The sequence below is a fragment of the Typopeltis vanoorti genome, chromosome 12 (genome assembly GCF_054136105.1).
Source record: "Typopeltis vanoorti isolate ZY-2024b chromosome 12, IOZ_Tvanoo_1.0, whole genome shotgun sequence".
NCBI lineage: Eukaryota > Metazoa > Arthropoda > Arachnida > Uropygi > Thelyphonidae > Typopeltis > Typopeltis vanoorti.
Window position 1 is genome coordinate 8089977 of NC_143560.1, and position 26973 is coordinate 8116949.

The 26973-nt window shown below is 36.6% G+C and overlaps 2 protein-coding genes across 3 annotated transcripts in view; one reads left to right on the forward strand and one right to left on the reverse strand.

Moving 5' to 3' along the window:
- The window catches only part of rb (adaptor related protein complex 3 subunit ruby), a 482738-nt gene extending 466146 nt beyond the window's left edge, over window positions 1-16592 (reverse strand). The window contains exon 1 of the mRNA XM_090402121.1: window positions 16219-16592. Coding sequence (XP_090258247.1) covers window positions 16219-16325 — 107 coding nt within the window. The 5' untranslated portion in view covers window positions 16326-16592. The remainder of the gene's footprint in view (window positions 1-16218) is intronic.
- Window positions 16593-16673: 81 nt separating this feature from the next.
- LOC150100565 (secretory carrier-associated membrane protein 1-like) overlaps window positions 16674-26973 on the forward strand; it is a 138618-nt gene continuing 128318 nt past the window's right edge. For both annotated transcript variants that reach the window (XM_090402138.1, XM_090402139.1), the window contains exon 1: window positions 16674-16862. In XM_090402138.1, coding sequence (XP_090258264.1) covers window positions 16839-16862 — 24 coding nt within the window. In that variant the 5' untranslated portion in view covers window positions 16674-16838. The remainder of the gene's footprint in view (window positions 16863-26973) is intronic.

The following is a 26973-nucleotide window of genomic DNA, read 5'->3' on the forward strand; positions in this document are numbered from 1 at the left end:
AGGTTGGGATGATGGAGCAAGGCCTCCACGCTTTCCTTGAACAAACGTTCGAACCTATAACGGGATCTATGTAAGAGGCGAGTTTTGGACCAAAGGATGCTGTGGTCAGTTTCAATCCCGTGTTGAGCCAAACCAGACTTTTCAGGTTTATTGTGAAGAATGGATGATTGATGTTCTTGGATTCTTTTTTCAAGAGAACGTCCAGTCTGTCCAAAGTAAGAGAGATCACAGTTGCAAGGAATTTGATAAACTCCAGGAAGAGATAAAGTTGAGCGTTTGTCTTTAGGAGAAGGAAAATGAGAAGACAATTTGTTAATAGGAGAATACGTAGCTGTTAAATCATATTTCTTCAAAATTCTTGCGATAGGTTCTGAAATACCGGAGATATAAGGAATAGGTACTCGACGTATTGAATCTTTGTTGTTTTGTGGAGGATTATAAGATGTAAGAAGACGTTGAATACTTTTTTCAGAAAAGCCATTGAGTTTCATGTGTTGCTGGATAGTAGAAAGTTCTTTCTGTAGATAATCAAAAGTAGAACAATTAGTTTTGGCTCTTTTGATGAGACATTTTATAATTCCTGTTTTTTGACATGGATGATGGGCTGATTCTTTCAGAATATAACGACCTGTGAATGTTGGTTTCCTGTATACTGTAGTTGTAAGAATATTTGAAGATGATCGGATGAGGAGAACGTCTAAAAAAGATAACTGGTTGTTTTCTTCTAATTCCATAGTAAACTTTATGCGATGATGTAAGGAATTAATACTGTTTAAAAAGGAAGATAAAGTGTTTTTACTGTGAGGCCAAATAGCAAATATGTCATCTATATATCTTACCCAAAAAGATGGTAGAGGGAAACTAGATGTGAAGAGGACTTTTTCTAAATGTTCTAAATAAAAGTTGGCTAAAGCTGGAGAAAGAGGACTTCCCATGGCTGTTCCTTCTACTTGGCTATAAAATTTGTTTTGACATATGAAATAACCAGAATGTATAACGAAATCGAATAGTTTTATAATATCTTGAGGAAAGATGTCAGCAAGTAGTTTTAAAGTTTCCTTAAGAGGTACATTGGTGTATAAAGATTCTATATCAAAACTAACCATAAGATCTGTAGGTTGTAAGGAGACATCTTTTAATTTTTCTAAGAAATCTGAGGAGTTTTTTAAAAAAGAACTCGAGTTGCCAATGTAAGATTTCAGTAATTTAGCTAGATATTTGGCTATACGGTAAGTAGGAGAATCAATGCAATCTACTATTGGACGAAGAGGATAGTCAATCTTATGGATTTTTGGAAGGCCATAAAATCTAGGAGGTCTTGCAAAATGAGTTTTAAGTCTTTCAATTGTGTCTTTATCCAAACTGATGACTTCATCAAGGAGAGAATTTATGGCCTTCCAAAAATCCATAAGATTGACTATCCTCTTCGTCCAATAGTAGATTGCATTGATTCTCCTACTTACCGTATAGCCAAATATCTAGCTAAATTACTGAAATCTTACATTGGCAACTCGAGTTCTTTTTTAAAAAACTCCTCAGATTTCTTAGAAAAATTAAAAGATGTCTCCTTACAACCTACAGATCTTATGGTTAGTTTTGATATAGAATCTTTATACACCAATGTACCTCTTAAGGAAACTTTAAAACTACTTGCTGACATCTTTCCTCAAGATATTATAAAACTATTCGATTTCGTTATACATTCTGGTTATTTCATATGTCAAAACAAATTTTATAGCCAAGTAGAAGGAACAGCCATGGGAAGTCCTCTTTCTCCAGCTTTAGCCAACTTTTATTTAGAACATTTAGAAAAAGTCCTCTTCACATCTAGTTTCCCTCTACCATCTTTTTGGGTAAGATATATAGATGACATATTTGCTATTTGGCCTCACAGTAAAAACACTTTATCTTCCTTTTTAAACAGTATTAATTCCTTACATCATCGCATAAAGTTTACTATGGAATTAGAAGAAAACAACCAGTTATCTTTTTTAGACGTTCTCCTCATCCGATCATCTTCAAATATTCTTACAACTACAGTATACAGGAAACCAACATTCACAGGTCGTTATATTCTGAAAGAATCAGCCCATCATCCATGTCAAAAAACAGGAATTATAAAATGTCTCATCAAAAGAGCCAAAACTAATTGTTCTACTTTTGATTATCTACAGAAAGAACTTTCTACTATCCAGCAACACATGAAACTCAATGGCTTTTCTGAAAAAAGTATTCAACGTCTTCTTACATCTTATAATCCTCCACAAAACAACAAAGATTCAATACGTCGAGTACCTATTCCTTATATCTCCGGTATTTCAGAACCTATCGCAAGAATTTTGAAGAAATATGATTTAACAGCTACGTATTCTCCTATTAACAAATTGTCTTCTCATTTTCCTTCTCCTAAAGACAAACGCTCAACTTTATCTCTTCCTGGAGTTTATCAAATTCCTTGCAACTGTGATCTCTCTTACTTTGGACAGACTGGACGTTCTCTTGAAAAAAGAATCCAAGAACATCAATCATCCATTCTTCACAATAAACCTGAAAAGTCTGGTTTGGCTCAACACGGGATTGAAACTGACCACAGCATCCTTTGGTCCAAAACTCGCCTCTTACATAGATCCCGTTATAGGTTTGAACGTTTGTTCAAGGAAAGCGTGGAGGCCTTGCTCCATCATCCCAACCTGAATCGTAATGACTGCATATCTATATCAAAAATCTGGGAAAGCCTAATCAAGATTACTCATTAATTTTTTTTTTTTTTTTTTTTTTTTTTTTTTTTTTTTTTTTTTTTATAGCAAATTCAATCATGTTTCTACTTCAAAATATTTCGTTTCATACTTAGTGATATAACATCACGCGACATGTTCTAATTTCAACGATCTATTGTTAGTATTCTAGCTTGTATATTATTTTTTTTTTAAACTGTTCTTGTAATACCACCGACGATGGTCTGCTATTTCCAGACCGAAATATTTGGTTAAATAAATATCTTTCTTGTGATTACGTGATTATATCATTCAGTCTTATGTCGCAAGTATCCTTAAAACAACAAATTATTTCAAGCTGACTCAGGCCTCCACTAATTGGTTTGTCAGTCTCAAAACCAAGATCAAATTCATCTAACACTTAAAGACAATCACAAACATCCATATCCATGGCAGGATTTGAAACCATAGCATGATGGTTAGAGATCTGTTATGTTAACCACTTAGCAAACTGGGCCAAAAAATGGGATATTATAGGGGGAAATAATATACAGTCTACACCTAAGTTGTATGTACATCAGCTGTTATGACTGAAGCACCTGCAGAAAGATAGTTTAAAAGCAAGTGTAAGAAAGGGTTACATGCTATCCACATTGCCGTTCACCGTATGTATGCATGTGTGTGTGTGTGTGTGTATGATATAACTGATTGACTCAGCTGAGAGACATTTTTTGAAACAGATTAAAGACCTTGAATGCGTTGCGCACACCTAACAATGAAGAGATACATGAGCACCTTTAAATATTAATACGTTAGCGTTTTAATGTCTCGTTTTTTTTTCTCTCTCTCACAATGTTTGTTGGTATTTCTCTCATGTTATGCACCCGATGAAGGCTTTTAAGAAGATGAAACTAGTCATGTGGTTTATTTAAAGTAAAATAGTGTGTCTATTTTTTATTTCTTGGCTTATAGTAATTTAATCTGCTTCAAAAAAAAAAAGTAATAATAATAATAAAAAATATATATATATATATGTGTGGCAAACATCATATATAAATACCTCTTAATTACATATACTGTATCTCCATCCTGTCACCCCCTCCCCTCATTTTTCATGTGTCAAGTTGAAGATTATTATTATCATGCAATCATCTTTGCCTATTATAATACATCCTAATAGCCAATACTTGACAGGCCTGATATTATTTTTTTAATCCACCTTTGAATCCTCACCAAAGTTTCTTAATTCCCTTGATATTCAGGACTATTGCATGTTAGCTATGAGGAAAATTTCATATAGGCAAAGATGACTGTATGATAATGATAATGAAGAAAGTTTTTTTCACTTGGCCAAGTGAAAAAACTTTCTACAACTATCTCCAATTCAGAGTATTTTAATAATATGATGAAACACCTTTTTACTACTTGTATATGGGAAATATATGACTTCCTTATATGTTACTTCAACCATGATCTCTTCTCAGTCTGGTTTCCACTGATGAGACCTCAATAAAGGTCAAAACAAGTCTGGGTAGCAGCCCTTCTCATAATGAACAGCATTATACACATCTGAAAGGATGTGTGTTTTGCATTATGGGATACATTAATACACATTGTTTGTTTATGCTTGGACAAAGGATTAAATCAAAATATAATTTCAGCACAACTTTATCTTATCAACGATGGTCAATGTCCTCTGGGTGGTCTTTGCTATTTTTGCAATGTGACTCCTGAACTCCCTGTCTATGTAAAGACAGAAGTGTGGTAGGAAAGGTCATCAACATGTTGCCAAGGTATGACAATGACAAGTGAGACAGCAAGCAAAAATCATGAATAGTATGTTGGCAGAGTTCTGTGAGAAGAAAGAACTGCAGTTTGTTAATATGTAGAATGCATTCATATGAAGTATGGAATTGCACAAAACTGATGAATTACATTTAAATACATTTGGTGCAAGTCAAATAGAGAAAGCATGGCTAGAAGGAAGTGAAATGAGTGATATGAACAAGAGATCAGAGGAAATATGAGACAGTGTGAAAGATCAGGAGAGTGGAACAGATAAGGCCAAAGTGCTTCTGAATAGAGAGATGAGGGTAAAAGAACAGAAATGTAAGAAGGACAAGGAAATGGAAGACAAGGCAACACTTAGGAGGATGGATTGTGAAAGCAGTGGTACTGTACATGGGGATGGTCTGTGCATGAATAGGATGGCTTGGGATAAGGAGCATATGAATAAGTGAAAAAGGTGGAATAAGTGAAACATAGTGGGATGATTTTTATATGAGGTTTACCTGTTTAAAACAAGCATCTCGCAACAGCACAACTCCCAAAGGAGAAGAAGGAAGGTAAAATTGTTCCACTTCATAAAGATGGTGAGTGATGAGGCTGAAAGCTACAAATTATAGGCTACGCTGTATGTAATGGAGTTGTGGTTAAGGTGTTGGAGAGGTTGGTAAGGACTAGGATTGATAATAGCAGTATTCTCTGCAATTGTTAGCATGGGTTTGTTAAAGAGAGATCATGTTTTACTATTGTACTCATGTACTATAACAAGGTGATTAATGCAATGGGCAAAGGAGATGGATACAACTGGTGTACTTTGATTTTGCCAAGGCTTTTTGGTAGACTATCTTCCTTCCACTCCTTTGGGACTTGTAAACTACAACATGTTGTTTTGCTCTCAAGATGCTGGTTTGAAATCCAGCAAATTATATGCAGGTTAATAAACATTCTTTTATAATTTATTTTTATAGGGTATTGTAATACCTAATAAAATAAGTTATGAGTTGAATACATTACTGGCTGTCAGACAGGTATCAGCAAGCTGTGTGTGTGGGGGACAGTATCATGTAAGAGGAAAGTCACTAGGTGTGCCACAGAGGTCTGTCCTGGAGACAGTGCTCAGACATAATAAAAACGTAACCAGCTATTCAGCTACACTATAACATGTTTTTATTTTATTTGCATTATGCATTCTTTTACAGGAACATAAAATAGAAATAAAGTAATTACCAAATGCAGCAATTTGCATATTTCATGAATATGCAACATTTAAACCATTAACTGTGAATGTTAAAACTTAGAAAGATGAGAAAGATGTTTTGCAGTTTTATATTTGCCCAAAATATCATCATCATCAAATTCCTGATGATGTAATATTAGTGATCATATAGAATTTTTCATGTAGTACTATCATATCCTGTACACCCACAAGGGGTGTACAGGATATGATAGTACTACATGAAAAATGTACATCATTACTAACTTCCTATCTACAATTTTCCTCCAAATCAGTCTGTTACTTGTCAAGACTACAACATTATAAGATCTTATATTTTTATCGTCTAAGGCACTTTGTACCGTATCAATCCACCTATATCTTGGTCTTCGACTGGGTTGTTTTCCTCCCAACCCGGCAGAGAACAATTGTTTTGCTAATCTTTCCTCGCCGATTCTGTTTAAGTGACAATACCACCAGAAATTACCTCTGCTAACACATTCATGGATGCTGACAATGTCAAGTTCTTTCCTAATATCTTCGTTTTTAATATGATACTGCCATTGATGCCATCTGTTCACACCTCTAATCTTTCTCAGGACTCTCATATCTGCAGTCTCTAGTCTTTGATCAAGTGTTTTACTTCTGATCCAGCTCTCAGATCCATAAGTTAAAACTGGTTTGAACACTGTCTTGTATACAGCTAATTTATTCTGACTAACTTCTCTCATTCCATATGAATTTATTCAGTTGACTTCCTACCATACTAGCTTTGTTGATTCTGTTGTCTATTTCCATATTTAATTTACCATCTTCACTAAAAATCGTGCCTAAGTAGCTGAAATGTTTTACTTGTTCCACAGGTTCTACATTCAAAACACAGCTGACATTTTCAACGATTCTACTTATCTTCATTGTCTTTGTCTTTATATTGCTGACCTTCATGCCATATCTATTACAACAGTTATTCAATTTAGTCAGGGAATCCTGCAGGCTTGTAGCAGATTTATTTAGAAATATAACATAGTCTGCATAAAGAAAAGATTTGACATTAACATCTCCAATTCTGATATCAGGTTTCATACCACTATAATGTGATCCATATAGATAATGAATAACAGAGGGGATAATGTACATCCTTGTCTCACATCAGATTTAACATTAAACCATCTTCCTGTATATCCTTCAATTCAAACTGCTGACTTACAACTCAAATACAGACTAAGTATGGCTTGATATAATGCCCCACTGACACCATATAACTGTAGAGTATTAAATAGCTTCCCTCTTGGCACCTTGTCATATGCCTGTTCCAGATCGACAAAACTTAAATACAGATCTTTGTCATATTCATGCTTTCTCAACTATTTGTCGCAAAGTGAAGATTTGATCCTGACAGCCTCTATTTCATCTGAATCCAGCTTGTTCTTCACCAAGCTTTTCTTCCACAATTCTTCTCAAGTATACTGGCATAAAACTTGCCAGAAACACTCAGTAGGGAAATACCTCTGTAATTCTCACATTCAGTTTTATTTCCCTTTTTATATATGGATACTATCAGAGCTCTACTCCAATCATTAGGAATTCGTCCCTCTCTCCAGGCCTTCTGAACTACACAGTGCAGCCACTGTAAGACTTTTATACCACCATACTTCAGCATCTCTGGTCGAATATCATCTACTCCTGCTGCCTTTCCACATTTCAAGCCTTTGATAGCTTTCTCTACTTCATGTATGGATATGTTTTCCTGACTGTATGCCTGTTGAGTGTTTTTTACCACTGTGCTATCACTACTTGTTTAATTTAGCAATTTTTCGAAGTAATTACTCCATACTTCAAGGATATCTTTTTCTCCCATTTTCATGTCACCTTTATCATCTCTAACTCCTTTTACAGCACTCTTTCCTCCAATAACATAGTTAAGGATGACAAAGATGGTGTCACTACTGTACAATTTTGGTTATGAGGATCGGCTGAGGGAATGTGGACTGCAGAGTTTGGTGGATAGAAGAAGGAGAGGTGATATGATTGAGACTTTTAAACTGTTGAGAGGTGGTTACAAGTTTGACACTGGGGATTCTTTCGCTTGGTTGAACAGCGGGAAGGAGTGATGACAAGAGGCCATCCCTGGTAATTACAAAAGGAAATGAGTTTAAGGAGTTGTATGATAGACTTTGTGTTTCTTAGGGGGGGGGGGGACCTCCCCTCGATGAGTCTTGACAGACTTTATGTTCTTAGGAAGGACCTCCCACAATGAGTCTTTTGACTCCATGGAAGTCTGAATAATAATAATAATAATAATTTCTAAGCTTCTTCAACAACCTCCAGAATATCTTACTACCTTGATATTTATTTTCTATGTTCTTGCCAAAGTCCTCCCATGACTTTTGTTTAGCTAGTTTTACATACTGTTTAGCTTTCTTACATTTGTCTCTGTATTCCCTAAGAGCACAAGCTGACTTATTTGCCAGGAACTTTTGATATGCTTCCTTCTTTTCCTTCACTGCCTCTTTAACTTCCTGTGTCCACCATGGAGTTCTGATTTTTCTATCCTAGCACACAACCTCACCACATGCCTCTCTGGCTGAATCAATCAGAGTTTTCTTCAAGGATTGCCACTGAATCTCCAAGTTTTGGTTCGTGTTCTCAAACTCTTTCAATTTTTCTTCAATCTTTGTGTACTTTAATCTACAGTTCACATCTGAGAGATACTCAACTTTTATTTGCTTTAAAACTTTCTTTCATGTTATTCTTTTCAATATGAAATTCAATTTTATCCTGCTCAATAGTAATCACTTCCAATATCAAATCCTCTGTACACGCTGGTGTTCTGCACCAAGGAGAAAACATCACTATCAACAATAACATAGTTAATGAGACTTTTCTTATTCCTAGCCTCTTCTCTCCATGTGAATTTGTGCACATTTTTATCTTGGAACATGTGTTAGTAATAACCAGTTCATGTCCTGAGCAGAAATCCAACAGGTATTTGCCATTATTATGAGCTTTGCTCTTTTCTCTTAATTTTCTCAAAATATTTTTCCTTGTCTGACAATCACTTCCTACTCTGCTATTTAGATCCCCAACAAGGACCAACTTTTCCTTTTTCTTTGTGTCAGTGGCTTTCTCTAGAACCTCAAAAAATTCTTCCACTTCTACCACAGTAGAGCCTTCTGTGGGATCATAGGCACAAATAAGTCTCATTGTTCAATTCCCCATTCTGATATTTGCCCACATCACTCTACTTGAGACTGCCTGCCATTCAAGAAGATTGGCCTCATAGTTAGTGTTGAATACTATGGCTACTCCTTTTCCTTGATTGTCATTGCCTGAATATAACATTTTGTATTTATTGCTCAGAAAGATCTCACCAATTTTTGTCATTTTTGTTTCAGTCACCCCTATTATGTCAATCTGGTACTTATCTACTTCCTCAGCTAGCTCCATTTCTTTGCCATTCAGGCTTCTTATGTTGATAGTACCAATCTTTAAATCTGGTGATATTGAGTTGGGGTGTCTTTCAGATTTGTTCCAGTAGCTGACTTTTCGCTGTTCACCCTGGTTTCCTGGCGAAAACAATGGGGACCTCGTTTAACCGGGCAATGCTCCAGCTGGCATGAAATTTTGTCATGTTGTACCATAATTTTGTATATTGGTTTAAGCCAATAAGAATACAATTTGGTCGTCTAAATCCCAAATTGCCAGCCCATCCTTGTTCGTTCAGTAACCAGGTAGATGCCCAACAGGGTGCACCACGAGAAGGTGAGGATTGGACATTAGGTCAGAAGCCCTGGTCGATTCTCCGCATTCCTTTAAAGATTATGTGGAGGTCTCCTCTCAGTTATACAGCTTTGACCCTTAAGCACCCCATGCCCAAAATATATAATTTCCTTATACTGATTCTAAAAATGTAACCTAAATATTTTCTCTGTTGCTGCTGTGTCTATCACCAGCATTGTCCATCCACTGAAGTTTCAGAGCCATTCAGAAACCCATTGGGGTAGTTAACCATGTGCAAACCTAAGGATATCATTTTACTGAGAGTTTTATGTTGAATGTTGTACCCTCAAGTGATTCAAGACATATTATAAGTGTTGTGAAAATGATCAGAGATCATTAATAAATATATAATAATAAATAGTCATGTGTCACTGATAAAATGTATCAGTTTTTTTTTTTTTTTCCATATCTCATAAACTAATAAACACAGACTAATATATAAGTAGTTTGTTTCAACAGTGGCAGTTAAGCAAGGTAAAATTAGCCATTAATATTAGCATAAACTTTTAAATTGACCAGGTCTGCACGAATAAACATAACTATGATATATTAGGTGACCCAAAACTATAGAATCGCACGTGTTCCACAGTAAAAATTACTTCATTATACAGATATTGCAAGGCATCACAAGTGTAAGCAGAGAGCAACAATAAGGAAATTGAATAACAAAGCAACACTAAATTCAGCACATGCATTACACTGGAACAGTTGCATGTTAATAGGTTAAAATCTATTGGGCTGAAAGTAATAATTAGATGATCTGAGTTTTAAAAAAAAAAAACTTTTATTTTTTTTTTTTACAAATTTATTTAATACACTTAAGGATGACAATTTCCCATACTTTAGGAATGGTAAGGCAGTCGTTACAATTGAGGTTGAGTCAATGAAGTAAGGTTTTAGTACTTTCTTTATATAAACGTTAATGTTTATAAGTGGATTTATATAACAGTTTAGCCACAGGATCCAATGGGAAAACAAGAATGTTTTTGATCCCATGTTGTGCCAGATCAGATTTGTGAAGTTTGATGAGCCAGATGTGGTCTTGATGCTCAAAGATACATATAGGCCTTCAAAACACACAAATTCACAGACAAAAAACTGGTGGTGATGATGGACAGTAGATGGTGTTGATGATAGTTGTATGTAGTAGGAGAATTAAGCAGCAGGGAAGATAGCTATGTGTAGCAGAGTTTAGTGGAGTAGAATGCTCTCTTGTAATGAGGCCTTGGAGGTGTCACATAATAATAATATGTTTGAGATGGATGGTGAGCTGATATATTATGGATATATTGGTAAAAGTTGATTTTCGGCAGACTGAAGTGGAAATGGATCTGATTTGTTTCTGCTGGAAGTACAGATCTAGAAAGGAAATTCCATTTGTTGATACTTTTTTCTAGCATGAACTTATACACTCAATGGACAAAACATTAGAGATACCAACGTAATAGCATGTCGGTCTACTTTTCGCACAAATAACCTCTCCGAGGCATTGACGCCACCAGATACCAGAGGGTTGCTAGAGGTAATTCCAGCCTTGCCTGTTGCAGCACTGTCCACAACAATGCCATAGATGTCAGTCCTGGATACATGGATCTGAATTCTCACTCTACAGCATCCCAGAGACATTTGATCAGATTTTAATCCGGGGATCTTAGGGGCCACTGGATGGTTCCAAACTCAGATGAGTGTTCCTCAAGCCATGCCTGGGAGGTTGCGGACCAGTGGTGCAGCACATTGTCCTGTTGAAGCAGACCATCAGCTGCAGGATGAGCAAAGGCCATGAAAGTGTGCAGGTGACCAGCCAGCACATTCTGGTAGCTTGCAGTGTTTAAGGCCCTCTCCAGACACACTAAGAAACTTAATGTGTCACATGAGAAGGCTCCCCAAACCATTACAGAGTCACCACCTCTTTGAACACAGTTGACCTGGCAAGATGGGGGCATGGTCTCATGCTGCTGATGCCACACCTGCACCCTCCCATTAGCTCAGTACAAATGATAACAGATTCATCAGACCACACAACTCTGGACCACTCTGCAGAGGTCCAGTTTTGATGGTTCTGACACTAGGCGAGGCACAATGCCCAATGACAAACTGTCAACAGTGGTACATGATTAGGGCATCGGCTCCTGTAACTCATGATATGCAGGGCACGAGGTACCATTTTCTCTCTGACACTGCTTGGTTCTCCAACACTGAAATTGGATGTGATTTGTGCTGCCATTGTCCTGCAGAAGCCTGGACAGTCTACATCAATCCCGTTCATCAATGGCATGTGGTAAGTCACCACTTGCTCACTGGTATGTCCATTGATGATATACTCGCAGTAGACCATTGATATGGTTGCCCTTGAGAACCTTACAGTTCTTACCACTTGGGTGATAAGATGACTTATTTGTCTCACACTGATAACACGTCGATGATTAAAGTTGCTAAGATCACCACATTTACCCATGTTCATTGATTGTGATACACTGTTGGGAAGCCCTGATGTCTGCCTATTTACTATCTGCGTTCGGTTTGGGTACATTTCACTCTGCATGGGGGATGCCAGTGTCAACTTCCCATCACCTGTATCTCTAATGTTTTGTCCACTGCAATGGGCTCACCACTTTCACCTAACCTAGCCAACTTTTATCCTACACACCTAGAGGAAAGAATCTTCTCTCTTGACCCAAAATGATCAATTTGGCTGTGGTACACAGATGATGTCTTTGCAGTCTGGAGTCACACAGAATCAGAACTCCATTTCTACAAAAAAATCAACATCCCTGCATCCTTGTATTAAGTTCAAACTAGAAAAAGAACCATCAAATGGAATTTTCTTTCTAGATGTACGCATACAATAGAAACAAGTTGGATCAATTTCCACCTAATGTACCAAAAACTAACTTTTACAGGTCACTGTATCCACAATACATCAGCCCACTATCTATCCATCTATCTCAAAAACATGGCATCATAAAATCCCTAGTGTCTAGAGCACAGAAGTTCCTCTGACAGATCTCTTAAAGAAGAATCAGAACCTATCAAACAAACTGCTCTACAAAATGACTATAATCCAAGAACAAATCAGAAAATAATTAATAACTCTTCTGTAGAGGACTCCTATACCATATTTAAAGGCCTCTCTGAATGGCTGACAAAAATTATGAGAAAATATAAACTCACTGCTATCTATAAACACATCAACTAAATTCAAGACTGCTGTCTTCTCCAAAAGACAAACTCTCACCAATGATGCTATCTGGCAAATGCAAAGTACCATGTTTGTGCAACTTGTCTTACTACAGACAAACAAAGATCTGTCAATAAATATATCTCTGAACATCAGGACCACATCTGGTCATCAAACCTCACATATCTGGCCTAGTATAACATGGGATTGAAAACACAGGATCCAATGGGAAAACATCAAACTGTTACACAGATCCCTGTATAAACATGAACATTTATAATAGTGTAAATTTATTTATACTAATTTATAATAGATACAAAAGTGCTGACCAAACTCAAGTTATCTAATTTTTATTTTCAGCCCAATGATTTTTAACCTGTGAAAATGTGACTGTATAAGTAGGAGTCCAATGTAATGCATGTTTCTTTATTCAAAATCATTATTGTTATTCTCTGCTTATGCTGCTGATGTCTTACAATACATAAGATGAAATATCTGTATAATAAATTCATTTTTAATGTGGTACACGTAATTTTATGGGCTATGGATACTGCATAGGTCTCATTATAGATCAGCGGTGGAATGTAGAGTATGAGGACAGACTGAGAGAATATAAACTGCCTTGTGAGGAAGAGGAGGAGGAGGGGGGGGATATGATTGAGACATATAAGCTAGTCAGGGCTTTGTTATCAGGTTGACATGGAAGAGATTTTTCAAAGAATGGGAGAAGGGGGGATAGAACAAGAGACTATTGTTGGAAACTGTATAAGGAGGGTGTGCACAGAGAAGTAAGAAGGTTCTTTACATAGAAAGTGGTTAGTGAGTGGAATGCATTGCTTTAAGGCATGGTTGGATGAGCTTTGAGTGCAATAGTATGTACCTCCCAGAATGAGACTCCATGGAGGTCAAATGTTAATAATAATAATAATTATACATTAGGTGACCCAAGTTGACACCTGACTAGTGATATGTTGAGTTGACTTGCAAGGTAGTACAGAATTTTTTAAGCACTATTAACCAATAACTTAAATACTGATCTCCATACCATTTCAATGCTGTTAAATCTGAGTCCTCTTATTATCCATAAGAAAGCTCCTACTTCGCTCCCACTTATTTCTGAGAAGGGGGGATAGAACAAGAGACTATTGTTGGAAACTGTATAAGGAGGGTGTGCACAGAGAAGTAAGAAGGTTCTTTACATAGAGAGTGGTTAGTGAGTGGAATGCATTGCTTTAAGGCATGGTTGGAAGAGCTTTGAGTGCAATAGTATGTACCTCCCAGAATGAGACTCCATGGAGGTCAAATGTTAATAATAATAATAATTATACATTAGGTGACCCAAGTTGACACCTGACTAGTGATATGTTGAGTTGACTTGCAAGGTAGTACAGAATTTTTTAAGCACTATTAACCAATAACTTAAATACTGATCTCCATACCATTTCAATGCTGTTAAATCTGAGTCCTCTTATTATCCATAAGAAAGCTCCTACTTCGCTCCCACTTATTTCTGATAATGATCTGATATCCTTTTGAGATCAGTTTCTCCCTTCATGGACTAACTGTTACATCAGAACAAGAAACTATAACAAGAACATATTAATCATTCATCCTCAGCCTCAAAAAAAAAAAAATTCTTTTTCATTCAAAACATTACTTCTCCTGACACTTTATACGCCTTAGATATGACTAACTTTCCCATATTGTTCTCACCATTCTGGGTAATTCATCCAAAACCTCCCTAAGAATTCTTGAAAAAAAGAGAAGAGGGTGATCCACTTAACAGGTATCCCCTCCCTCTCATTCTATTATAGACTCACTTCAGTCACTTTTTCCATAGGCACTCACTCTGCTTCTACATTATGTATTTTCTATACATACAGTAATCTACTGTCTATTCAACTTTCAAAACAATAACCCTTCAACTAACTCTGACTTATGTCAATTAACTTATTGCAGTGCACATGTAATAGTACTTCACTTATCAGAACAGCAAAGTCTCTACAGTCCCACTGTGGTCATATAAATGGTAGATTACTGCACTTTCCTGGGCATTGCTCTACTGTACTAGCCACTATCCATTTCTCTAATCATGTGAAAATTACAACAGCCACTAATCAATATCCATGCACTTCCAACACCAAACATACTGAACTGTATCTTCCTTTATTCCATCTATCTCTATTCTTTGGAACAACTTCTCCATGATATTTTTCTCAAAGAGTACAATCCGAAAGCTTTTTAAGAAATTTTTTAATAAATTACTTCTTTCTCCTTAATCACTTGCCTACACATAGCATGGTTGTGTTATAGGTCTCATGACCTTTAATATATATAGAGATACAGTAGCGCACTCAGGGTTTAATCTTGGGGGAAGGGGGAGAATTGAGCTGATGATTTGAGAATACACACTACGCATCTCGCATACGATATCTGCAATGATTGCTAATTCATAAGTAGTATAGAAATAGAAGACACAACATAAATTTAAAAAAATGAATTTTAATTAGGAAAAGATTTTTGGAAAGTTTTCTAGTGTTTTTTCCCTTTTTCTTTGGGGGGGGGAGGGCCCCTTGGCCTTCCCCCCTCTGGGTGTGCCACTGTAGAGATATCATATAAAAAATTTTAAAAAATGTCCCACTGTGGAATGATTGTTTGTGAAGTCTTCAATATAAAACCACTACTTCCATCCACTTATTTGAGGCTAGAAGTAAGATGAAAACATTCCATGTTTTTTAATTAACTAACCCTTGGACCACTCATATTAATGCATTTATATGACCCTTATAAGTCATATAAAAAAAATAAATAAAAACAACCTCAATAGTTGAGTTGATAGTGCTCTTTCATTGGAAAGATCCAGTATGACTCATCTAAGACATGAATATCCATATTTGTTTCAGTGAGGTAGTCTCAGAGCGGTGGCAGAGTTTTTTGCTCAGAAAGTTAAGATGGCTCCATCCCAATGGCCATAGCAGCCTATGATACAAAATTAACTATCCTATTAGAATATTAATTGGATGTTAATGACAAATCATCTTATGTTTCTCGAAATCATAAGGAAAAGATGAAATTGATTAAAAAAATACAAAAATCTTGTGTTGATATTAATCTGAAAAACTTTAATTTATTAAGTAAATTAAAGCCTGTAAACCCAGCTTTATAATCAAACCATAGTTTCATTAGTAGTATGCCAATCGCGCGCGCACAAATATATATATATATATATATATATATATATATATGTATTCCCAAGGCTACACAATCTTATATAACGTTTTTTTAAGCCTGAAATGCTTTTCTTATTCTAATAAGAAATGATGGATCTTGACTCCAGGAAGTGTTTGTATAATAATAATAAACGCCTATACAATTAATATAGTCAGTGATCAACATTGACAATATGCAAATAAATCTGCTGCTATAATAAAATTATTAATCAACTCAAATTGTATTGTTATTTGCTAGGCAGATATTGGCGATATGACTGTGAGCATGGCCAATCATATTTATTTAATAAATCATATATCATATAATCATATATATACTTTCGAAAATCGGAAGCGAAAAATCCACCAGCGGCTGGGTCACTGGCAAATTCAACCTCTATTGAAGAAGGAGGGCGATCATTCGCATATACCCCGTTACTGGACATGATTTGCACTTTCAAAATTAAAGGTTGTAACACAATAAAATAACCACACAAAGTATATACAATACTGCGAAACGTGACTTCAGCGAGCCTAGATTAAATCAACAACACCTCTCAGTCACCCATCTTTGATCACGTGAATTCTGAAACTGTCAGTTAATCGCCTTAGCTTTTAAAAATTGAAAAATGAACTCTATTACCAACATATTATTTTATTGTAAACTGCAATACCATAAACATAAACTATTAAAATGAAAACAAGCTGAAACATTGCAGTAAAAACTTTAAACGGCATCTGTCCACACTCTCGTTCCCGAGTATTTTGTCATCTTGTGATTTTTAGTAGATTTTGTACTATATAACGTTGAGTTTGTGGATAGTACGCTCTTAGTAGCATAATAATGAATGTCTATTTATTCCCGTAGAATAAGAAAAATTAGGAATTTTAATAACACCTAGGTTTGGTAGTAATATATTTATTTCAAGAGAATATCGAGTCCAGTGCATTCTAGTAGTATGTCTGACAGCAATCCGTTTGCGGTAAGCTATTTTAAGATGTTAAATGGTTTGTGACATCTCAAATGTGTATGCTTGGTGTATGTATTTATTTAAAAGGAAAAGTTTAAAGCTATATGGCACTTAGATCGCACGTTTGTCAGTTTTGTAACATCTGAATATAGTTAATAATGGAAATTGGAATATCACATTAAACATCGGTGGTGCTGTGTAATAATAATAACAGATTGTTTGTGCTGAAGTGGTTATTTTTGATACCTTTTTTGGAACTGAATTATTAAGAGTAGTGCGATAGTGGGTAATAAATGCAGATACATTTTCTTCACGCTGTTTGTGCTTAAAGAGGCAGTTTTGCTGTGTAGCGTGGAAACATAAAGCAAGTCATCGTCTTACATCTACTGAGAAATAAAATCATGAGAAACGATGGACTAATCTTCTGATCGCAGATCTTCATTGCGAAGTTTGATTAAGCTTCGGATGTATGATTAATACGATGGTGTCAGTTTATGTAAAATATATAAGCAAGCTGTCGATTTCAAATCGGGCACCGAATGTGACCTAACTACTTCTTTCCATATTAGAATGGAGCTATATATATATATATTTATTTATTTATTTATTTATGCAAAGTAATGCAGATGTCGAACATAGTGGATAGTAAACAAATATTCTTTAACCTTTGGTCATTGTGAATTGACTCTTATAGATATCTTATACAATTTGAAGAAAGAAAAAAAATCACTCACTTAAGTGTTCTTCCGTTTTTTTTTTTTTTCAATTAGTGATAATTGCAATAATATCTACTCACTGTCTTGAATGTGCTGTGACTGATCATGATCAACTTACAACCATCATTAATTGACTAACCGTCAGAGATGCCAAATTGTAGTATGCACCAGATATTGAATGGTAAATATCTGTTGCTGTGTTAATTCAAGCCGCCAGGTAGTCACTAGAGTAATCACAGAAGATTCACTCAGATCACGGAACTTGTAATACTTTGCTTGAAACTTGTCCTATTATCCATGCAAAAAATAAAGGTAATGAATCCCCCCTTATTCACAACCCCCCCTTTTTTTTTTTACAACTTCCAGAGAGAAATTTCTGTTTCCCCCCTCATGGCCTGTTTCAGTCTTTACCCAGCATTTGGTCAGTCTGTTTCTGTGACCTTTTTGGTTTGTAGTTCTATTCTTATGCTATTCACTTTTCTTTTTATCTAGTCTTGTATAACAAACATGCTTCTCATATTTCATTTCTGTTGCAATGAATCGTTTTTTTTTTCTTTTTTTAATCTCTTTCTGTTATTGTACATGCTTTGCTGCCATGTAATAATGTTGGTTTTGATAAAATATCGATTCTTAGTCTGCTTTTTTTGTAACTATTGCTGTTCTTAATGTTTTTTGTTTATTATTCCATTTCTTTGTATAATTTGTTAATTTTGTTAGAAATGTCTTCATTGTCTATTACTATTTTAATTCAGATGGACATTTTTCTTTTGAATGCCACAGTTTTAGCTTATAATAAGAGATTGACATACTACATTGTTTGATTATTAAATTCAGTTTATATACAGTTTTTTTGTAGTGTCATCCACTGTTCCAAATATCACTTAGTTGTTTGCAAATAATAAGGTATTTAGATGCATAACTTCCTTTAATCTGACCTCTACCCAACAAGAAATAGTATCAATCCTGTCAAGTAGGTGGCTTATTTTAAACTTTACTGTCATGCTTCAGTTCACTCATACTTTTTAACATAAATCTGCACATGAAATGTTTTCATTTCTAGGCTAGAGAACAAACAAACTTCCTCAAGCTACTTTAGACTTTAAGTAAGCAGTTTCATCTTCTCAAAATCCAGCTGACCAAATATTTACACAAGTTTGCTCTGGATGTACTTTGATCGGTGCCTTATTGTTGTCCTGATCATTGCCACAATCCTGGGAGTTACTACAATTAAATTCAAAAGTTTAATAGCAGTTCAGTTGGATGCAAATAATTTTCAGTGTATTCATTGAAAAAAGCAAAAAATCACCTGTTAAAAAAATCATCTGACAAATGCATAGATAGTTTAATGATGTTTAAAAAGATCTCATGGGCTGTTTTAGCCCTTGGAAGGAACATTTTACAGGCTGCATAAAGTGCAGCCTGTAAAATGTTCAGTTACTAGGTGAACAGTCTGCATGCAGTCCTTGAGTTTGGTTTGCTGCTCAGTATCACTAATATATTAGTTAAATAACATAGATCCAAATAGAGAATTCTATCCCACTTTCAGTAACTACTTACAACTTATTATTATTATATAAGTATCTCCATGGATTCAAAAGACTCGAGGGAAATCCATTATTCACACAATACCTATCCTATCCTTAAATTCATTCCCTGACAAAGCACCTCTGGCAACACCCATTCACTACCCTCTAAACAAAAAAATCTAGTCCTAGTACTTTTGCTAACCACACCTATAAAATCCTATTGAAAAAAAACCTGTAATAACTTCTATCTGTTCTTCTCTTTTTTTGCCTATCAGCTAGTTTTTGAAGTCCACAAAATTGTCTATTCTCATAGGGAGCATTCCATAGACCTGTCACAATTTTTGTCGCTCTCCTCTGTGTCCTCTCCATCACTTCTTCATCTCCATGGAATCTGGGTGACCAGATCTGCACCCAGTAGTCCATATGTGGCCTTATTAAAGCCATATAAAGGGGAACAATAACTTCTCTGTCCCTACTTGTTAGTGTGTTATTCAACAACTGCACAATTTGATGTGCTATTTTAGCTACCTTTTGCGCAATATACCCTCTAAACTTCAGCTCCCTGCCTACAATTATCTCCCCAAATCTCTGGCCCCATCAGTTTCCTGTAGTTCAGTTTCATCAATACAGTATGCAGTTTGTCTTCTTCCCAAAGTGTATCACCTTTCACTTGGCCACATTAAACTGGCAGCCCATAATGCTAGTCTATTTATCTGCAGGATCTCAACAGCACTGTTCACCTATTGCCAGCAAACAATTTAATATTTTATGTTAGAGGTTTAATGGAATATTAACAGCACTGAGAAAGGATTAAAACTAATTTTAATACTTCCAATATTTCGTCTCCATCACAGAGACATCTTCGGAGATTACAAAAACTTTTTGTAACAACACACACGTATAATGTTACGTATAATTGAATATTTCTTGTCAAATCATTTTCTATTGATTTACTGAGCTCTGTAGCACGTCACTAGTCACCTGCTTCACCTGCACTCAACTTCTCCATCTTCATTTACTCTATTTTATGCAACATGATTCTATGTGGAATTCTGTTAAATGCCTTTGAAAAGTCTAGCAGTATCACTGAGTAGTCATTTCTTTTATCCAGCTACATTGTCATTTTATTATAAAAAATAAACAAATGCCCAGTCCTGAATTTTGTCTTTCACCAATTTCTCCAATACCTTAACCACCACTCGTGAGATGCCGATTGGCCTATAATTTGATACTTCTACCTTGAACTCTCCTTTATGCAATGGAACTATTTTGCACTCTTTCCACTCCATTGGTGTCTTCCCACTACTAAGGCTTAATTAAACAGCTTGGTCAGAGCTGATAATTCCCTTGCACATTCTTGTAATACATGGGCCAATATACCATCTAATCCCATGGCTTTATTTACATTGAGATTCTGCAGATTCTAAGCATCTCCATTTCTTTGACCTCTAGTGTCACATCTATTATTGCAACATCACTATCTACATAGTACACCCTTGCAAAATGATCACTGAGTAATCCAACTTGTTTAGTTTGCTTCACTTACCTTTCCATCATCAGCACTTTTTAAAGTCTTCCTGCTTTTACTTGCCACATAACAAAAGAACTCTTGGATTTCTTGTTCTCATCAGCTAGCTTTCTCTCATAATTGACTTTGGCCTTCTTTACCATATAGCTCACCCTTCTTGCCTATACCTTGTAATACTGATCACCTTTTTCTGTTTATTCTCTCCAGCTTTTTCTTTATCTGCAACATTCTGCTTAATGTTTCTATTCATTCAGCTTCTAATTCCTACGTGATTTGTCTTTCTGACGCTGGGTTTACAGTCTTATGCTTTCTTCAAACATCCCTTGACCACCTCGCATGCACCATGAACATCCCTCCCTTCCAAATTCTTATGTGATGGCACTGTTGAAAGCTGACTCCTCATCTCATTTCATAATCACCTTCTTTTTAATTCCACATATACACTTGCACCATCCATCGTACCTCCTTAAATTTAATCATAGTATCCGTACTCATCACCTCCAAAGGCAAGCCATTCATTCATGCATAACTATGAGAAAAAAATTTGCTCTCAACCTTTTAACTGTATTCATAATCAGCTTCCATGGAAGACCTCTTATCTTCTCCCTATCCTCATCAGTTATCCTTCTCTCATAATTGGCTTTGGCCTTCTTTACCACAGAGCTCACCCTTCTTGTCTATACTTTATATGCTCATGCTGATCACCTCATAAAATGAAATTCCATCAGCTGGCATCCTGTGTGACCCTTTTAGAAGTTTGTAAAATTCTTCCAATAGTAGAAAGAGGAATGACAGCCATGTCATTCCTCTTTCTCCTGTTTGCTAGTATTTGCAGACCACAAATTCTCAATTGTTCTTCATAATCTATATTCCACAGTCCTGATATCATCTTGAACAGACTCCTTTTTTTTTTTACTCTCCACTGTATATTTGCATCACCTTGGAAACCAGGAGACCACATTTGCATATTATTGTCCAGATGAGATCAGAGACTTGTAAAGAGGCAAAGTAGCTTCCTTATCCTTATGTCAGTGTTCATTTCAGAATTGCAGTTATCCTCTGAGCTGTATTTGCAGTCTTTGTTATATGGCCTGACCTTCTTGTCTGCTAAATTCTTAAGTTTAGGTGATGAGTTTCTTGTAGCATAATCCCATTAATATAGTATACCATTGGATATCTATCTTATCACAACAGAGGGCATACCTTTGCATTTGCCAACTTGAACTGACAAGCCATTTTCACTTGCCTACAATTTCAGCCTGTTCAAATCATTCTGCTGGCATGTCTTTGAACAATATAATGCAACAAGAATGGTCAAACTATGATCACATCTGCTGAGTTATATTTTAGGGAACTGAATTTGAAAATGTTTTTGTAAAAAAAATTTTAAAAAAAGTGCCAGTACTTTTTCTTTGCTAGCAAGAAAAAGTGAAAATTTCTGAAAAATAAAAACAATTTTCTTTGCTAGCAAGAAAAAATGAGAATAATTTCTGTAATCTGTCCTGTGAAGTGAAACTGCTTGAAATCTTAGATATTTGGCAGTATCTTTGTAATTTTGTCTCAGAACTGTGTTTGTCATTCATTAAAATGTACAACTTTTTTTTTTTTTCACTTTATACAGACCTAGATTGCATTCTTGCAAGGCCAAAGACTTAGGTCTGATAATTCTTGAAGAGCGGCACACAGTAAACCTAAGTTTAATATATAAAGTTTGTGTTTCTGATTTTTTTTTATGTATATTTTTTTATTTATTTTTTTTAATAGTCCGTCATAATATGCATATTCCTTCTTTGTCTATTTGAATCATTCTTTGCTTCTTGGAAATAATTTGATAACACTGTAGTTATTTAAACAGCCAAAAAAGACTGGAAACTTTCCAACCACTGTGTGCATAAAATTCTTCCAATTTTTAGGTTCTGTATCATGCAAGTTTGTACACACTTTCAATTCTGTAATTTTTTGACATGTTATACATAACAGTTTGTCAATAAATGCTTTAAATCTGTTAATACCTGCAATGGATTTCATGGTATCTCACTAACTGATAGTTCTAATCAGTGATTGATGCAATGATACATGAAGGAAATTTTCCTTTCATTAGTTTGGTAACTCCATTTTTACAGCCATCACAACAGTTGCATCATGAGATGTAACACAGGCTAAGAGATTTTAAATAGTTTTCTGTCATACCATATCACTCGGTCAAGCAGAGAATCTAATTTCCCTTTTGCAGTAACACTCCAAAAAGAAATTTTCAGCTGAGCTTATTCCACTGTGCATGTACACAAGTTTGAATGTACATGATTATTACACAACTTGACCTATTCATCAATGAAATTTTATTGATCAACGTAATTTTATCAACCAGATTATTTTCTTATTTCATTAATAATGTGGTTAGACTGGTCCCTCCTCTTCTTTCTTTGCTTCTTTCTCCTCTCCTTGCTCCTTCCCCCTGATGCTATTAGAGTATTCGAGGGCTAGGGGTGAGTCTTTCCTATCTTGCTAAGTCATTTCGTCTTATGCAGCCACCGAAGGAGGCAAGCTAGCCTCAATAGGTGCTGGTCCCAACCCCGGATAAATGCGAGGGTTGATGTCAGGAAGGGCATCCGGTCGGAAAACTTCAGTGCCAACTCAAACTATGATTGAGTCAAAGAGAAAATGATATAAGGGCTAGGGCGTACCCCTTAAGCGACGCGCAGCCACATCGCCCTACAGCTGCGAGAAGTGGACGAGGGCTACCGCATCAAGGGCGGGTGCGGTTAAAGAAGCGAGCCCAGCAGGCGGAGAGGATGTTGCAAGTGGGAACACTGAATGTTGGAAGCATGACTGGAAGGGGAAGAGAGGTGGCAGACATGATGAGGAAGAGGAAGTTGGACATTTTATGTGTGCAGGAGACAAGGGGGAAAGGCAAAGGAACTGGGAGATGGATATAAATTGTTCTACTCTGGAGCGAATAACGAGGGAAGAAATGGTGTAGGAATTGTGGTGTGTGGCAGAACAAAGGGTGAAATACTGGCCGTGGGTAGAAGGAACGACAGGATCATGCGAATGAAATTGGGTCTTGGAGAAGAGTGAGTGGTCGTATTATGTGTATATGCCCCACAAGTTGGTTGTACAGCAGAGGAAAAAGATGAGTTCTGGAACATGTTAGATGAAGAAATGAGGGAATTGGAAGAAAATGAGATGGTGATTGTCGGAGGAGACTTGGACGGGCACATAGGAAGACAGAATAGAGACTGTGAAAGGGTGCATGGTGGCCACGGAGTGGGAATGATGAACCAGGAAGGAGAGAGGGTTGTGGACTTTGCAGTAGCGTTTGATCTGGCAATTGTGAACTCGTTTTTCTACACGAGGGAAGACCATTTGATAACATTTAAGAGTGGTAACAACAGCTCGCAAATTGACTACATTTTTACTAGAAGAAAACATCTTAAGGTTGTGACAAATTGTAAAGTAATTCCAACAGATCAAGTAGCACAACACCGACTGCTGTGCGCAGCCTTTAAAATAAGATCAAAGATAAGAACTTCTGGATGCCATGGGATGAAAACAATTAAGTGGTTTCGCTTAAAAGAGGAGAGTGTGAGGAATCGTTTTAGGGAGAGGGTGTTAGAGAGGATTTCAGATGGACTGGAAAGTGTACAAGATTGGTGGAAACATAATTCAAAAGTAATCCTGAGCTGTGCAATCGAGGTGCTTGGCGAGACATCTGGAAAGATTAGAGAGCAGAAGGAGGGTTGGTGGTGGAATAATGATGTACAAGTGGCAGTGACAGCTAAGAGGAAGGCAAAGCAGAAGTGGGATGAGTCAAGAGTGGGAGAGGACAGAGAGGTGTACAAAGAGAGAAAGCAAGAAGCCAAGAGAGTTGTGGCGAAGGCCATGGCATATCAAGATCTGTATGATCAATTAGAAACAAAGGAAGGACAGAGAAAAATTTACCAACTAGCGAAATGTAGAAATAAAGTAGCAAAGGACATCTTGCATGTGAGGCAGATCAAAGATGCTGAAGGAAGGGTATTATGGAGGGATGTGGACATAAGAAACAGATGGAAAATATACTTTGAGGGACTTTTGAATGAGGAAAATGCAAGGACTCACAGAGGAGATGGGCAGCCTTCTGAGGGGATGGTGCAGAACATCAGTAGAATGGAAGTGATGGAGGCCATGAAGAGAATGAGGAATGGAAAATCGGTGGGCCCTGACAGAATTCCAGTGGAGGCATGGAAGGCACTGGGGGAAGAGGGAATTGACCTGCTGTGGGACCTGTTCATGAAAGTTTGCCAACAGGAAAATATACCCAAGGAATGGAGGGAGAGTACTCTTGTTCCCATCTACAAGGGTAAAGGGGATGCACAAGACTGTAAAAATTACAGAGGAATAAAGTTGATGTCCCACACAATGAAGATCCTAGAAATGGTTCTTGATGGTAGATTGAGGAAGGAGGTGGAGATTGCAAAGGAACAATTTGGCTTCATGCCTGGTAGATCAACAACAGATGCTATCTTTGGGTTACGACAGATGATAGAAAAATATCGAGAGAAACAAAGGGAGCTACATTTGGCATTTATTGATGTGGAGAAAGCATACGATAGAGTGCCAAGGCAAGAAGTCTGGAGGTGTCTGAGGGAGAAGAAGGTGCCGGAGAAATATGTCAGGTTGGTGCGGGAAATGTACAGAAATGTGAAGACAAGTGTTCGGACCTGTTTGGGACAGACAGAAAGTTTTCAAGTAACAGTTGGCTTGCATCAAGGGTCAGCATTAAGTCCATTTCTGTTTAATATTGTGATGGAGGAGGTGAGAGAAGATGTGCCTTGGACAATGTTGCATGCAGATGACATCTTGCTGTGTGTAGATTCAAGAGAAGAAGTGGGAACTATACTGGAAAGATGGAGAAAAGTAATGGAAGAGAGAGAGGTATGAGACTGAGCAGAAGTAAGACAGAGTATATGTGTTGCGCAGTGGGCGGCAGGAGACAGATCTGGAGCTGGAAGGAAATGTCATCAGGAAGGTGAGAGACTTTAGATACTTAGGTTCAACAGTGGAAGAAGATGGAGGAGCTGAGAAGGAAGTGGGGTGCAGGATACAAGCGGTTTGGAGGAACTGGAGGGAGATGGCTGGAGTGTTGTGCGATAAGAGGGTGCCGATCAATCTGAAAGGCAAAATTTATAGGATAGTAGTGAGGCCAGCTATGACATATGCTATAGAAACTGTGGCCCTGAGGAAAAATAACATCAGCAGGATGGAAGTAGCAGAGATGAGAATGCTTAGGTGGATGTGCGGTGTGACCAGAAAGGATCGTCTGAGAAATGACCATGTCAGGGGAACAGTGAAAGTTACTAACTTAGGAGCGAAAATACAGGAGGCAAGGTTGAGATGGTTTGGTCATGTGATGAGGAGGGAGGACGAATATGTGGGAAGAAGGGTCATGCAGATGGATGTGCAAGGAAGGCGGAAGCGTGGGCAGCCAAAGAAGAGATGGAGGGAGCTGGTAGAAGAGGACTTGAAGATGAAGAACTAGGATGTGGTGACAGCCCAAGACAGGAAGGTGTGGAGGAGACTCATTACAAACAGTGACCCCACTTAAGTGGGAGAAGCTGTAGAAGAAGAAGAGAAGAATTAATAATGTGGTTCTGGAGATTAATGCAAGTTAGTTGAACAAAGAATATGACCCATGCCAATGCCATTTAATTCTTGTAGATCAATTTCTGATTCAAAATTATGGAAAAGACTAATTTTACTTTAGCCACCTTATGTGGTTAGAAAAATTTTTGCTATTCATTTTTCATGAGAAACTTTTTAAACCCAGATTGTCAAGTGACTGTTTCCCAACTTCTGTAAGCAATTGTATAGCAGCTTTGTCCTGCTCTTTCCTTATGATAGAATATTTTCTTTCTTAAAGACAGTAGATGTTGCCCTCTACTTTTTTTTCCCATTCCTTAGAAATCGCCATGTTCGTCTTTTCCACTCCAAAGGCTCAGTTGGCTTGCGTAATGCATATCGAACTCTTCTTTCAACGATTTAATCGGGCATACTTTTTTTGTGATCAACAGTTCAGTGGCTGTCATTTGTCAGTCTGGAAAAATAGTAATAATTTATAGTTATGAATATTTTTACAATTGTTTCTCTGTTAGTATTTTATTAATTTTGGTTTCGTAACTATGTATAATCAGCACTTGCGATGTGCCAGATATTGATATTTATGCTAAAATGAATTGTAAAGTATTTCAGATTGCACTTACTATATCTGAGAGTTGAAATAATTTCAATGTTCTGTATTGTAATTCATAATTGGTATAGTGATATTTGTCCATCGCAAACACATTCTCTTTTCCCCAACAACAACATGTCAG